This window comes from Podarcis muralis, chromosome 7 (genome assembly GCF_964188315.1).
Source record: "Podarcis muralis chromosome 7, rPodMur119.hap1.1, whole genome shotgun sequence".
NCBI classification, from domain to species: domain Eukaryota; kingdom Metazoa; phylum Chordata; class Lepidosauria; order Squamata; family Lacertidae; genus Podarcis; species Podarcis muralis.
The window spans coordinates 60,560,565-60,574,756 of NC_135661.1; the positions used below are offsets into that span (position 1 = coordinate 60,560,565).

General features: G+C 45.9%; 1 protein-coding gene across 6 annotated transcripts in view; it reads left to right on the top strand.

The window, feature by feature from the left end:
• The window catches only part of COL16A1 (collagen type XVI alpha 1 chain), a 138,387-nt gene that overhangs the window by 85,569 nt on the left and 38,626 nt on the right, over nucleotides 1-14,192 (top strand). For all 6 annotated transcript variants that reach the window (XM_077931924.1, XM_077931920.1, XM_077931921.1 and 3 more), the window contains 14 exons: nucleotides 184-282; nucleotides 943-987; nucleotides 1,383-1,418; nucleotides 2,019-2,072; nucleotides 2,220-2,342; nucleotides 2,749-2,784; nucleotides 5,749-5,856; nucleotides 7,079-7,201; nucleotides 8,979-9,032; nucleotides 9,417-9,458; nucleotides 9,586-9,621; nucleotides 10,737-10,790; nucleotides 11,265-11,333; nucleotides 11,425-11,478. In XM_077931924.1, the coding sequence (XP_077788050.1) occupies nucleotides 184-282; nucleotides 943-987; nucleotides 1,383-1,418; nucleotides 2,019-2,072; nucleotides 2,220-2,342; nucleotides 2,749-2,784; nucleotides 5,749-5,856; nucleotides 7,079-7,201; nucleotides 8,979-9,032; nucleotides 9,417-9,458; nucleotides 9,586-9,621; nucleotides 10,737-10,790; nucleotides 11,265-11,333; nucleotides 11,425-11,478 (933 nt within the window). The remainder of the gene's footprint in view (nucleotides 1-183; nucleotides 283-942; nucleotides 988-1,382; nucleotides 1,419-2,018; nucleotides 2,073-2,219; nucleotides 2,343-2,748; nucleotides 2,785-5,748; nucleotides 5,857-7,078; nucleotides 7,202-8,978; nucleotides 9,033-9,416; nucleotides 9,459-9,585; nucleotides 9,622-10,736; nucleotides 10,791-11,264; nucleotides 11,334-11,424; nucleotides 11,479-14,192) is intronic.

Consider the following 14,192-nt stretch of genomic DNA (forward strand, 5'->3'; position numbering starts at 1 on the left):
GGCTTACTGGAATCTACCCATCTATGTCTGTCCCAAACCAGCAGTTTTCCCACGGTGCAGGCGGTTGGGGTGGGGGAGCAGGCTTGTACCATATCCTGCAATCTGTATCACCATTTGCATTGTACTGGTATGAAATGAGCTATTCCTCGCTAATACCAAGCATTGTGCTTCTTCTTCTTTAAGGGAGATCAGTGTCAGTCATGCAGCCCTGCAGCCCAGCACCTTCAGAAAGCACCCAAAGGAGAACCAGGACCACCAGGGATTGGCCTGCCTGGCCTTCCCGTAAGTATAGAGCCATTGTGCCTCTTGCCTTTAGTGTAGGGCACTGCAAGGATTTATGGGAAGAACAAGGGTGGAATGAGTAGCAGTGCTGAAATGAGAATGTGAAATAACACAAGGGTTTCTAGCCCTCATCATAGAAAAGCACATGCAATCCCCAGGGCAGTTTCTGTGAACAGGCAAGTCTACACAGTACAAACCCATTTAATCCTCTTCACTTCAGCCTGCGGAACTCTAGTTCTGAGAAGCATTCTTGATGATATCACTGAACTACAGTCCTCAGGGTTTGATGGGATGTCGTGGCAGTTTCAAAGCTTGTTTCAAAGCTGTTTGGATTGGTTGTGTGAATAGAATGTTCCAAATGAGAGCAGGTCTGATCTTAAGGTACTATCCTGGTTAAAACCACACCCAGAACTTTTCCTGGTTCTGCCAACACCTTCACTTAGTGGCGTAGCGTGGGTTGTCAGCACCCGGGGCAAGGCAAGTAATTTGCACCCCCTAACCCGTGGATTTGCGCCCCCTAACCCATGGATTTGCGCCCCATAACCCTAACCCCCAGATGTTGCGCCCGGTGCGGCCGGCCCCCCCTGCACCCCCCACGCTACGCCACTGCCTTCACTGAAATGATTCTTGTTACTTTTCTTTTCTTTTATTTGCTTTCAGGGCAAAGATGGCCTTCCGGGGCTGTCTGGACTCAAAGGAGAAAAGGTAAGAGCAAATTTTCAGGAGAAAGTCAGAGGGCTGGTTCTGGAATACCTAGCTTAATCTCTGTACCACTGCAAGTGTAATTAGCCAGAACTTGAGGGTGAATCCAGTGATTTTTATCACAGGGTAATAATCCCTCTGTAAAGATGCATGGTGCCTTCTACTCTCTCTCTCTCTCTCTCTCTCTCTCTGTCTGTGTGTGTGTGTGTGTGTGTCCAGGCCACATACAGTTTGTAAATTTTATAAATAAATAAATATACAAGAGGTGAAACAATAAGACCCCCTTATTTCAGATTCATCTGAGCAGCAGTTTTCTTGTTTCAAGATGGTAGATCATTTAAGCATCGTTGCAGCCATTTTCTGTCTTCAGCAACTCACCTGTTCCTCTTTGTACCTAGGGAGATACTGGAGCTGTAGGACCTGCAGGCAAAGCTGTGAGTATGAGAAAGCTCTGCAAGTTTAGAGTGTGTTGGTTGCCCTCTGTGAGCTGGCTTTTGTGATCTGTACAGCGTTGGAAGATATGAAAACAGGAACAAAGTCAGATAATAAAGGGATTTGGGGGAGTTAATAAGTCACTGTCACTCGGGGGGGGGGGGAGAAACAGGTAAGTAACAAACACAAAAACAGTAATACAGAGTTGCAGATCTGCAGGATGAAATAACAACAAACCAGGGTACCAAACATCCAGTTCTTTAATATGAAATATGAAACTCTGTGCAATTTTCTTTGTCTTTTACTTTGCTTGCTAGACAGTCTGGTGAATTGTCCCCTAACATACCTGCTAGACCTCAAGATTTTTATTGCATCAAGCTCAAAAGCTTCAGTTCATGCTTGAAGAGAAGCGGCTTACTGCTCTTCAGTACATTCTGATGCTTCCAAATTAACTCTAATGAATCGCAATGCCATGATGTATCTCTACCACAAGGAATTCTCCGAATCTAGGAAAGGGCCCCACCTCCTTCTCCTCAACCCTTCCTCTCATTCTGTGCTTATACTCAAAGCTCAGCAGTTTCTCATTCCTCCTGTAATTCTAGGGAGTCCGAGGGACCAAAGGGGACACTGGAGATTCAGGAGTCAAAGGCGAAAAGGTGAGCAAATTGGTATCAAAGCATGGAAGTGGTTGAGTAACTTGTTCAGATAAGTGAGCCTTTCATCTTGCTCACAATCTGTGGCCCTCTCCTCTCTTATTCACATCCCCCTGTTTTGTATCACAATTCATTTTCTCTCCCCTGTAGGGAGAACCTTGTACCGGGTGCCCTGCCTCTCTGGAAGGTCGGGAGACCATGGTTTCCATTCCAGGGCCTCCAGGAGAGAAGGGTGAGCCAGGGCTTCCTGGTGCTGGGCTTCCTGGAAAACCAGTAAGTGACCCTTGGCATGGACCTCCTTTGGAGAGGAGCAAGGGGTGGGGCAATAGAGCTAGAGGGAAGGTGGGTCCCATAGGCAAAAGAAAATGTTGCATTGCAGGGGGTTGGACTAGATAACCCTTCCAGCTCTACAATTCTGTGATTCCTGGGGCAGGTAGAAAGGTTTTCTGAGTCTATGGCATAGTACGTTCCTCTTAAATTAGACAAACTGGTGCAGAAGCTCAGTGTAGAAGATAAACAGGGCTGAGAATTGGGAACCAATTTCTAGTGGGCTTCTCTTATTAGGCTGCCTGGCAGACTTTATTTGTTGGAAGGACTGTCTTTGTGGCAGGATCCAAGGGGCCAGTGAAGTTTAAGCAGAAAAGCTTTTTCTCTTATATTGCTTGCTGTTCTTTTTCAGGGAAAACCCGGGGAATCTGGAATGAAAGGTCAGAAGGTAAGAGAAGTCCGCCTGCTAGAGTGCTTCTTTGTGAGATTACATAACCCAAGGGGGTTGGTGGCCAGAGCTGGCTTTGGAAAGGGTGAGGAGGTCTGGCATTTTCACACTCCTCGAGACAAAACCAGAGGCACAAGAAATGCATCTCTAGGGAGCAAATATATTCTCATTATATTTACACAGTATAATTGGAAAAGCAAGCTACAAACAAAGTACAGTGATCTATAAGAAGTTGCAAAAGACCAGAAGGAAACATGAAAATCAAATATGCATGCGGTGCAATAGGAGGAATGTCAACACCTGCAGTCCAACACAGGTGTAAAACTGCTAAAAATCTCATCAGTGCAAATGAATCCCTTCTGTGCCAAATCGGACCAGTTCCCAAAGGGGCCCATAGCAGTTCAGTTCCTTGCTTCTACACGTAATAAAGCTTCAGGTACTGGGGTTGGAAATACCCCTGTCTCAGTACAGTGGTACCTCAGGTTAAGTACTTAATTCGTTCCAGGGGTCCGTTCTTAACCTGAAACTGTTCTTAACCTGAAGCACCACTTTAGCTAATGGGGCCTCCTGCTGCCGCCACGCCGCTGAAGCACGATTTCTGTTCTCACCCTGAAGCAAAGTTCTTAACCCAAGGTACTATTTCTGGGTTAGCAGAGTCTGTAACCTGAAGCGTATGTAACCTGAAGCGTATGTAACCCGAGGTACCACTGTACTTGTAGAGCCATTTGCCAGTCAGCGTAGAGCAGTGGTGAGGAATCTTCAGCCTCTGGGCCTAATTAGGACCACTAGGTCTCTCCATTTGGCCTACAGTGTCGTTTTGATCAAGCCATGCTCACCTGTCCTACACCTGACAACTGATGTGGGGCTAAAAGCCCCATGCACAGTGCTTTGGGAATTCCAATGATCAGGTGATTGTCAGAACTCTTGTAGACAGTGCTATGCAAAAACAGCTCGTCTGATGGCATTGTGTTATCGGATGATTGACAGGTGGATGGCCCCACCTATTTGTCAGGCATGGCCTGCAGGGTGTGTGTGGAAAAGGTAAGGATCCGTCCTGCTGGCTGGATCTAGTCCCCTTTCCTTCCCCCTGCCCCTCCCCTGGGTGCAGAAGACAACACTGGGCTACAGAGACAAATTGTATGGCTCGGTATAAGGCAGCTTCATGCACTATATTGACCTGGGAGTTATGTGGGTTACAGGTATAAGGCTTTGCAAGGAGGACAGGGTCATATGTTCAACAGCATGAGAGACAGCTGTCCCCAAGTGTGGTTGTGTAGAGTGGCCAAGAGGCAGAGGAACGTATAGCTGGGGGGTGGGGTGGGGGTGATTAAAAGAATTCTTTAGAAGTAATTTCATCAAGTGAAGGTTGCCAGGCATGGCAAAGAGAAACAGCACCTTTTGAAATCGATTTTACACAACTCTTGAAGGTACAGTCTATCCTAGGCTATAGTGCTGTAACCACCGATAAACATCACTGCAGGAGAAAAGTTTATCACAGCTGTTGTTGCCTACGCACAGCCACTAGAGGGAGGTGCACACCCCTTTCCCTAGCAACCACATTTAGGGGGGCTGTCACCACGCGGCCTTTAAGTTGCCTGGCAACCTTGTATTTGAATTCTTAATGCTTTAACGTCAGTTCCAGCAGGTGTTAGGAAGGTTAAAAATGACATTAAGAGACCCTATTTGGGTGCTACGTATTTGTGATGCCTTACAAGCACCAGCAGAGAACCACAGCCTCCATGTTTCCTAACAACCACTGCTCACAAAGCTCAGTCCTATCTCTACAGGCTACTTCAACACAGGAACATAGGAAGCTGCTTTATACTGAGTCAGATCATTGGCCTATCTAGCTCAGCACAGTCTACACTGACTAGAAGCAGCTCTCCAGGGTTTCAGGCAGGGGACATTCCCAGCCCTACTTCGGGATGCCACTGGGGACAGAACCTGAGTGCTTTTGTGGGCAGTACAGGTGTGCTACCGCTGAACTACGGCACAAAACAATAGCAGGTTATTGTTATATTTATATCCTGCCTTTCCTCCAATTATCGCTCACCTTGCCCTCAGTATTATCCTCACAATTATCCTGTGTAGTAGGTTAAGTTGAGAGACAATGACTGACTCAATATTATCCACACAACAGCCCTTCAAAGTAGGTTAGGCTGAGAGGCAGAGACTTGCACCCGGGCACCCGGTATACTTTGATGCTGAATAGACATTTGAATCTGGGTCTGCCCCACAGTTCTCGTCTGTCCCATGAGCCACTACATCCCACTGACTCTTGTAGTGTTGTGCCATAGATACAAGGGTACTCACAAAGAGCACCAGATTTTTACTTCACAAACTAGCAATGGAACCATTGTTTTGTGTGATTTCTACCGCATAAACAAGGCAGATTTTGGCATAGTCTTGGAAGTCCTAGCAAAGAAGCTAGAGAATTCCTCTCCCCACCTCCCAAAAGAAACCCTTTCTGCCCACTGCTTTTGGCTGCCCCTGAGTTACAGCACATGGTTCAAGTAGGCCTATGAAAACAGCCACTCCAGTCTGTATCCCTTGTTTCTATGATGCTGTACCAAGACAATAGGCTGCCTTTTGAAGATGGTTCAGAAACTTCAGGAAGTGAAGATTCCAGCAACCAGATGATCGACTGGGACCTGTTGGTCTGGGAATATACCACCAATTCTGGCCAAAGTGTGCTGGCGGCACATTGCCATTTGCTCCAACATGAGTTTCCCCAGGGAAATGCAGCAGGGAAAAGAAAAATCTCCACTCAGACACAGATTTGGAAATCCCTGACCTGTGCCTAAAATGCCTGTCACAGTGTGGATGAGCTCTATATTGAAATCAGCATCTTTCAGACTCTCTCCACTTTAGTATATAACCTTTACTATTATTATTTGGATCTAAACTATGATATGTTGTAAAAATAAATAAGAACAAGTGTGTATAAAAATCTATCCTGTCTAGGGTGCTTCAGGAAGCCCAGGCGATCCTGGCATACCAGGCACAGCAGGTTTGCCTGGTCTTTCTGGGGAACCTGGAGTCAGAGGTCCATCCGGAGCTAAAGGTGAAAAGGTGAGTAAGCCCCTTGTTGGGGTACAACCACCATGCGACCAGGATGGACCTAATGTTTTTGGAACAGGGTGTGTGTGCACCTGTGCAAATCACCAAACTCACCCCAGGGTGAGCTTTCTCACCTGTACAGTGGAACCTTGATTCTCGAACTTAATCCATTCTGGAAGTCCGTTCAACTCCCGAAATGTTCGAAAACCAAGGCATGGCAAGGCAGGCACCCCGGAAACAATAGCCAACAGCTGCATTGGACGTTCGGCTTCCGAAAAACGTTTGAACACTTACTTTCGAGTTTTTGGTGTTCAGGGGCCGATTTGTTCGTCAGCTAAGCCATTCGAGAATCAAGGTTCCACTGTATTGCCCTGTCAACCAGTAGGAGTATTTTACTGTTCTTGCAGTAGTAAAATTGCCATCTGCAAACAAGGCACTGAGTGAGTGGGAGAACAGTAAAAATAAATGTTGTTATCACCATTATGTCCCCACCCCATTGATGTAGATGCAATGCTACATCTAAGGCAATGGGAGGTAGAGACAAATTGGTGGCTGGGCCACTGAAAGAGGAGCTGGTGTGTTGCTGCTGCTGTTGGTAGAGACTTTTGAAAAGGGGGAGAAAGGAAAACACCCACTGCCATTACTAAGGATGAGCTGCTCCTCTGATGCCAAATTTTGTGTGCACACCTCTCTGAGTTCTTTTATCCTTTATTTTTTATTTTTTGGTGCAGAGAAAGAGGCTCTCCCAAGTTCACCACAAGCAAAAAGGGCCACAAAATTTGGAGCCCATTTATGTTCATCCCTAATTCAGCTTGGTTCATATCAGTTATTGTGTACCTGACCACTAGGCAAATGGTCCTCAAGCATATCTCTCAGTGGGGTGGGGTGGATCAGAATCCTGCTTACTGTCCCACCCCTGACTGCCCTGCTTTAAAGTTCATGTTTGCAAAGAGGAGCCTACACACACAAACTTCCTTTGCATTATCCAAACCATCCTGTTTGGCAGGGCGTATGCCCATAAGCACACATGTAAAGAGCCAGCAGACACAATTGCAGCTTGCCTCCTTGGTATGGCCAGTGACTATCCACATGGGCCTCTGGTCTTAAGTGTTTACATGATGGAAAATTTTGATTAGGGATAATGGGGTAGGATATCTGGGACATCTAACCTGGTCTCCTGTTTGCTAACATATCACTCTGCATTCTTCCCCACTCTCACCATCCCGGCCCACAGGGTGATGCTTGTGACTCCTGTCCCACCCTCAGTGGAGACCTCTCTGGTGCGGTTGGGATCCCAGGAAAACCAGGTTCAAAAGGAGACCGTGGACTTCCAGGTGTGGGACAGCCAGGCAAACCTGTAAGTAGTTTTCCAACTGATCAAAATAGTGGTGCTGAGAATGCCAAATTCAGAATTTAGTCTGATAGTCTGTTTTAAGATTGGTACAGTCATTAACTACCATTACTTTGAGTTATTTATGTGAACAAAACTGAACAATTCAGGCTGCATCCCTAGAACCAGATACATTTGTGTTTGTACAATAGATTGGTCAACTGTTGCACGACCTTTTAGCCAGTTTAGATACCTGTGGGTATCACAAGCAGGCATGAAGGTGGAAGGCCTTTGCCCTGCTTCCAAGTTAGCATCTGGTACTCAGGTACTCTGTACATTTATTTGTTTATTTACAGCATTCTTATATCACCCATTAATAATAAGTTTTTGGAAATTCCATGCAACTATGATAGCTGTTGACTTTTGATAGATCTTCCACAAATATGTCTAATCCTTTAAGATAGCACAACTTGCAATAACAACTTTCATAAGTTAATTACGTCTTGTGTGAAGAACTCATTCCTTTCATCCGTCTAGAACCTGCTGCCAATCACTTTTATTGGATGACCCAGTGTTAACTGCCTCATTTTTATTCCTTTAATTAACTGGCTCGATTTACATTTCACAACACCTTCACAAAGGATCTCAATAAAAGATCTTCCCTCAGTACAGGTGACCGTTTCTGTTAAGAATGAGCATGTCAAATAATTATAATTTTAAACACTAGCATTCCTTGGTAAGACAAAGGAAGACATCTTTGTTATTTTAAAAGCAAGTCATGCTCTAACCCTATTAAGTTTGTGAATATAATATCGTTTATGAGATAACCGATGATGACGGCAGTATGGCTCTGTTTTCACAGATACTGATCTTCAAACATAATTTGAAACAATATGAATACCATTGTTCGTACTGGGAGTCTCAAGAGATTTGAGAAACATATTCTAAGCACACCCCATGATTTCATAAAAGGCAGAGAATTTGCAACAGGGTCTCTGAATTCAGCATCTTGAAAATATCATTTAAAAAAGAATCAAGTTTCTATCCCTCATGGCTATGAAGAGAGGCTTGAAAGGGTGTAGGCAATGTCTATTCCAGTGTTCAGAAGAGTAGGGTTGAAATGGTCCTGCACTGAGCATGGCATTATCCCTTCCTGCAACTAGCTGAAGCAGATGAAATTATGCACACTAGGGAAATTATGCAAATGTTCGTGATTTATGGTGGTTCGTGATTTATGAAGGTTGCATAATTCTGTTTTTCTTGATGCAAAATTAGAGTGATCAAGATGCAGAATGATGTTATCTTTTGGTTGTTCATGACAGCAAAAATATCCTTTCACAGGATGAGGCTGGAATAAGAGCCTCATATTTCTTTGCTTTACAAATATATTCTTTTTGGAGTACTTTTTAGGAAGTTATTTTAAAAAGTTTGTTTCACAAAGCTAGTAACTTTCTGATAGACCAGTATACTATAAAAAAAAAATCTGCAGCACTGAAAGGTCTAAAAATGATTAATTGCGCCCATTAAATTTTCCAGAACTACTCATTTGAAATCGAATGTCAATTTAGAGCAAATGCTGACTGTTGTAGCTTCCTCGGATAAACAGCTAGCTTTCCCCCTAGCTTTCTAGCTCAGAACTATACAGGAACTGAAAACCTGCTGTGAACTCATAGAAGGTAGACAATACGTTCCTCTAAGGCAACAGAATATGGATCAGATGTGTTGCAACCAGCATGAGTGATTTCTGGGGGGCTCTAAATTATTCAGGCTAATTCTACTGCGTCTTCCCTCCTCTCACCACCAGGGAAAACCAGGACTTCCAGGAGTTCAGGGACCTCCTGGCTTGAAAGGACTGCAGGTGAGCAAGGGCATAGCTGGACAGAGCTTTAAATGTACCTAGTTTGCATGGACAGATGGGGCTGCTTTCTCCCAAGCACTGCTCAAACCTTGGCATGGCTACCTATTTTGACAGCCAGGCCCAAGAGATAAGAGGAAGAGTGAATTGCCATTGCTAATGAGCCACAAAAGGTGCTCCACAACCATCCAGTTGGGGTAGTGAACAAAGAGGATTAAGGCTGCCGGTGCAGAGATGCAGGAGGAGGGAGCATAAAATTCCAGGGAGGGAGATAAGGGGAATCACGGAGCCAAGGCTGTTGAAATAGCTATGACTCAGGTGTGCTTCATTCTTTGGGTGATTTGGTGATGTTGTGCTTCCACTAATCTGTCTGTTGCATCTTTCCAGGGGGAGCCAGGTCCTCCAGGGATAGGAATCCAAGGTCCAGAAGTGAGTATGGCCAGTGTGTGTGTGTGTGTGTGTGCGTGCGCGCGTGTGCGTGCGTGTGTGTGAATAGTTTCTGCAACCGTGTGTTGTGATTAGAACAAGACCCACCCACTTCTCTCTTCTTTCTCAGGGGGAAATTGGACAGAAAGGCTCTCCTGGCAATCCTGTAAGTAGAATCTCGCCTTGCCTTGTTCAGCCACATTAAGGCAGGTTAGCCACAGTAGACCTGTCATGCCTAGACAATGACTCAGAGGATCCCTGAACCAGGCTCTGGTGCTAACCTATAAATTGGTACTCACCTGGAAGGCCTTAGACTCAGGGTCCATGTAGCCCTGATGACCCAGCAGCAAAGTCCCAAGAGGAGCAGTGTGGAGTTAACTGCTTTGCAAGGGGTTATGACCTAGTATGGAAATTAGCACTCATTTGCAGAAGGCTCTTCGATATTCCAGACAAGGGGAACGAGATGGGGTCTGGGGCAGAGTTTTATCAAAGCTCATTTTCCTTTTCTCAATAGTCTTTATATGATTCCCCTACCCAGAGACCTTCAAATTTGCCTTGTCGCTTTAGTTGCAGGTATATTCGACTCTGCCCTGAATGCATGGGCATAGCCAGAGGGTAGGGGTGGGGGCAACAGCTCACCCAATCAAGCAGATAAGTAAAAATACTTCACTGGAAGTAGCAATAATCAGAATGTTTGAGATTGAAAGACTCACTACGGTCACTTGGAGGATGATTTTTCTGAGCATTTAGGGTCAAAAAATAGTAATTTAAGCAACTCTTGTTGAGAAATTTCATTCTGAATCTACTAGACAGAGCTAGACAGAGGATGATGCCCCCCCCCAAAAAAAAATCCTGGCTATGCCCATGCCTGAATGTGTAGGCTTCCTTCACCATGGCAAGTGGAGGATGCCCCAAAGGATGGCACACAGAACATATCTAACCCAAAACTACATCAACTTTTTTGTGGTTCCTCCAGCTAGGAATATACGGAACCTTCTGAAATTGATAGCAAGAAAATTCAATGGCATCTCTACTTTTCCCCCTAAAGGCTTTGCAAACTCCCAATGCAACCTTTGCTAACCTGGTGCCCTCCAGAGGTTTTGAGCCCATAATCCTCATCAGCTGGCTAGTCCAAAGCATTGGGGGAGGGGGAACCAGGTTGGCAAAAGCCTAACAAAAGGAAATGTTTTGCTATTGAGATATCATCATGTTTCCAGAACCCAGCTTTGTTCTCCCTGTCTCTTTCACTTGTGCTGTGATTCTCTTTTTTCTGTGCCACAGGGACCCCCAGGACCTCGAGGGCCACCAGGAAATGTTGGGGGAAAGGGGGAAAAGGTGAGCATTGGCATCTGGGTTGTATAATTTTCAGTGGGAACTGAGAAATGGCATCTAATAGCCTTCATGGCTGTGGTGGGTTCATCTTTAATTTCTTATTCATTACCAGTGAGCTGTTGCATCGAATGAATGATGAAACAGATAAAATATCAGTGAAGTGACATGTACTCCTATTCCAAGGTGAACCTCAGTAGAAAACTGCTTTAATTCTGTGCTGTTCACAGCGCCATTTCGCTGAGGATAGAATTACTGCTTTGCACCCTGCAGCAACTATCCCATATTCCATTGCATTAATATAGGAGCGTGGGAGACACTGTGTTTGCAAAGTATACTTTATATCCCACAATATCTGTGCAAGATATTAGAAAACTCCAGCATAGATTGTGTTGGGCCTTAACCATGTTTTAGAGCAAATTCCACCATTAACATCAGAATGTTGTCAGCTTGGATGTAATATTGCTCTTTTCCCTATAGGGCTCCCCAGGTCTTAAAGGTGCCATAGGACCCACTGGACCTCCAGGTGCCAGTGTTACTGGCCCACCAGTAAGTGCCATTGCTTTGTAGCTCCGGAAATCTTACAACCAGCCAGCGCTTTGTGCTTTCTGACTCTTGTTGTCCTGATATTTTCCTCCAGGGCCGAGAAGGCCAGCAGGGCCTCCCGGGAGTTCCTGGATCCGATGGTTCAAAGGTGGGCAAGCTGTGTGCTCTGAAAACTAAAATGATCCTGTCTAATCATCTGGCTGCACCAGGTTCTTAATTACCTGTGAACCACTCACTTCTGACAATCCCACTGCTGGCAAAAACCTGCACTGGCCTTGAAAGCCTTAAAACAAAAGGAACTTGATAGGCCTGTCAGATGCATCCTGCCATGGCTGCAACATGGATGGAATCCAATCAGTGAAAGATTCCTCCCTTTCTTAAAAATGCCCAGGTGCCAGATCCACCCTTTCTTTAGAGACAAACTTCTGCTTCTCACTTCCCTAGAAAGCATGGATCTGAGAGGTTTTCCGTTTGTCCTATGTTTCTAGGGCAGGGGTCTGCAACCTTTAAGACAAAAAGAGCCACTTGGACCCGTTTCCGAAGGAAAAAAAAACCTGGGAGCCGCAAAACCATCGCGACATTTAAAACAAATATATCTCCGGAGCCGCGATCTGACAGTGGGCGGGAAGGTGACGTCGGGACGGTGCGTGACTAATGCACGCACCGCCCCCATGCGACGTCACAGCCAGTACAGCGCCCGCCACAGTGGGGAGTGTCGGGGCGCACAATGCGCCTCCTCCCCTCGCTAGTATCCGCCCCGGAGCCGCGGCAAAGGTGTAAAAGAGCCACATGCGGCTCCGGAGCCGCAGGTTGCAGACCCCTGTTCTAGGGACAGGTCTGAGCGGTTTTTCATTTGTCTCACCACTTTCCCCAGGAAAAGCCTATGTTTGCTGCTGAATTGTAACAATCCACAGCAAAAACTGATTGACATTTGCTCTGATTCAGTAGTAAACAGCAGGTTTTCCCAGGGAAAAGCATTGGGACAAGCAGAAATGTGTGGGCGAGCCCTCAGTCCCCTCTTTAATATTTAAGAGGGGCTTGTGCAACTAAGAATTCGCTCATGCTGCTTCTCACCTTCTTGGATGCTCTGTGAAAAATTATCAGAGTGATGCCCCTGAGTGCTGCTGGCCCTTTGCCCGCCTCCAGGCCACAGCACTTGCCTGACCCCACTCTCTTTGGAAGCAGGCTCTGAAACAAAAGTGCTGAAAGCCTGAATTTTGAAGCTTTGGATCCAGCTTTGGCATGACTAATGTGTGGATGTTTCGTGTAAACACTTCATTTCCACCCCAAAATAAGACTGACTAAAGATGACTGAAGCGGCTGAGGGTCAAAGAGCGAAGCATGCAGCACAAAACATGCTTTCTCGTTTACAAAGCAGAGATTATTGTTCACACCGTGGCGGTTTTGAAATCTGCAGTGCAAATGCTCAGCGCTGCTCTAATGACGAGTGGTGCCTCAAAGGCCAACATATGGCGCTGAAAAATAAATTGGATTTGGGGTGCGTACTTTTCTTTAATAACTCCCAATGTTAGCAAGAGAGATAAAGGGGGTTATTAATTATGCGCGCCTCTTTTGAGGGAAGACCTTCAATTATTCAATAGGAGCCACTGTGTGCAGCCCTCAAAGATCTGTTCCGTGGTCCTTGGTGTTCTCATGTCATTCCGATTGAATTCAGCATGTCACTCAGCTTGTTTATCAGTGCAGCAATGCTGTTATCATGTTGGGCGGAAGGTAAGGTGCCACAGGTGCTGGGGGCGGGGAGTATATAGTCCAGTAGTAGAGCATCTGCCTTGCATGAAGGTCCAAATTTCAATTCCCCATGGCATATCCAGGTGCGACTGGGAGAGACTCCTTGCCTGACACCCCAGAGAGCCACTACCAGTCAGTGCAGACAGTATTAAGCAAAATGGACTTCTGACTTTGAATAATAATAATAATAATATTTTATTTATATCCTGCCCTCCCCAGCCAAAGCCGGGCTCAGAGCAGCTAACAACAGTAAAAAAAACCACAGTTTACATAAAATCACAATCAGTAAATTGAAATACATTCTAAAATTAATTCAGAGTCAAATTAATGGCAACCATTGGGCTAGAGTTCTATGAGGATTACAGAAGGAGGGGGTCAGACTGTGCCTTGGCCAAAGGCCTGGTGGAACAGCTCTGTCTTGCAGGCCCTGTGGAAAGATGTCAATTCCCACAGGGCCCTAGTCTCTTGTGACAGAGCGTTCCACCAGATCAGGGCCACGGCCGAAAAAGCCCTGGCTCTAGTTGAGGCAGCTTCCCATATTCCTTCTCCACTCCTACACCACTGCCTGAGAAAGATTCCACAGCAGAGTTTGGACCTGAGATACCTCCAGGCTCAAAGCCTGGCACCATTCAAATGCACGTGTACACCCACCTACAGCCCCCTCTTCACCACTGCTTAGGTGTTTCCCAATCAGCTGGGCACTGGTGGGGCAGACTGCTGGGAGGGGAGGTTTAAACCTCCCTTCCCAGTGATTCTCTCTCTGCCCCTCAAGCTGGTTGGAAAATGCTGAGCAGCAAAAAAGAGAGAGGAGAATTGCTCCTTTGGGAGTGACAGCTTCAAGGCATGCCAGGCACCTTGAGGTAGTAGTTCCTGGTGGAACTGGATTCCCTCACTTTTCTTAGTGGGAAAGGTGAGATGCAAGGAAAGACTTTGGGAACTGCTACTTCAAGGTATCCCAGGTGAGGAAAGCCTTTAGGAACTGGCACTCCAGGTATCTTGAGGAGGTGGATCCTGATGGAGCCAGCTTCTCTTACCATTTCAGATGGTCCTGGCAGTGATCACCAAGTGCTTCAGAAGATTCCTAGGAAGAGCTGTAGGGAACACAGAGGAATT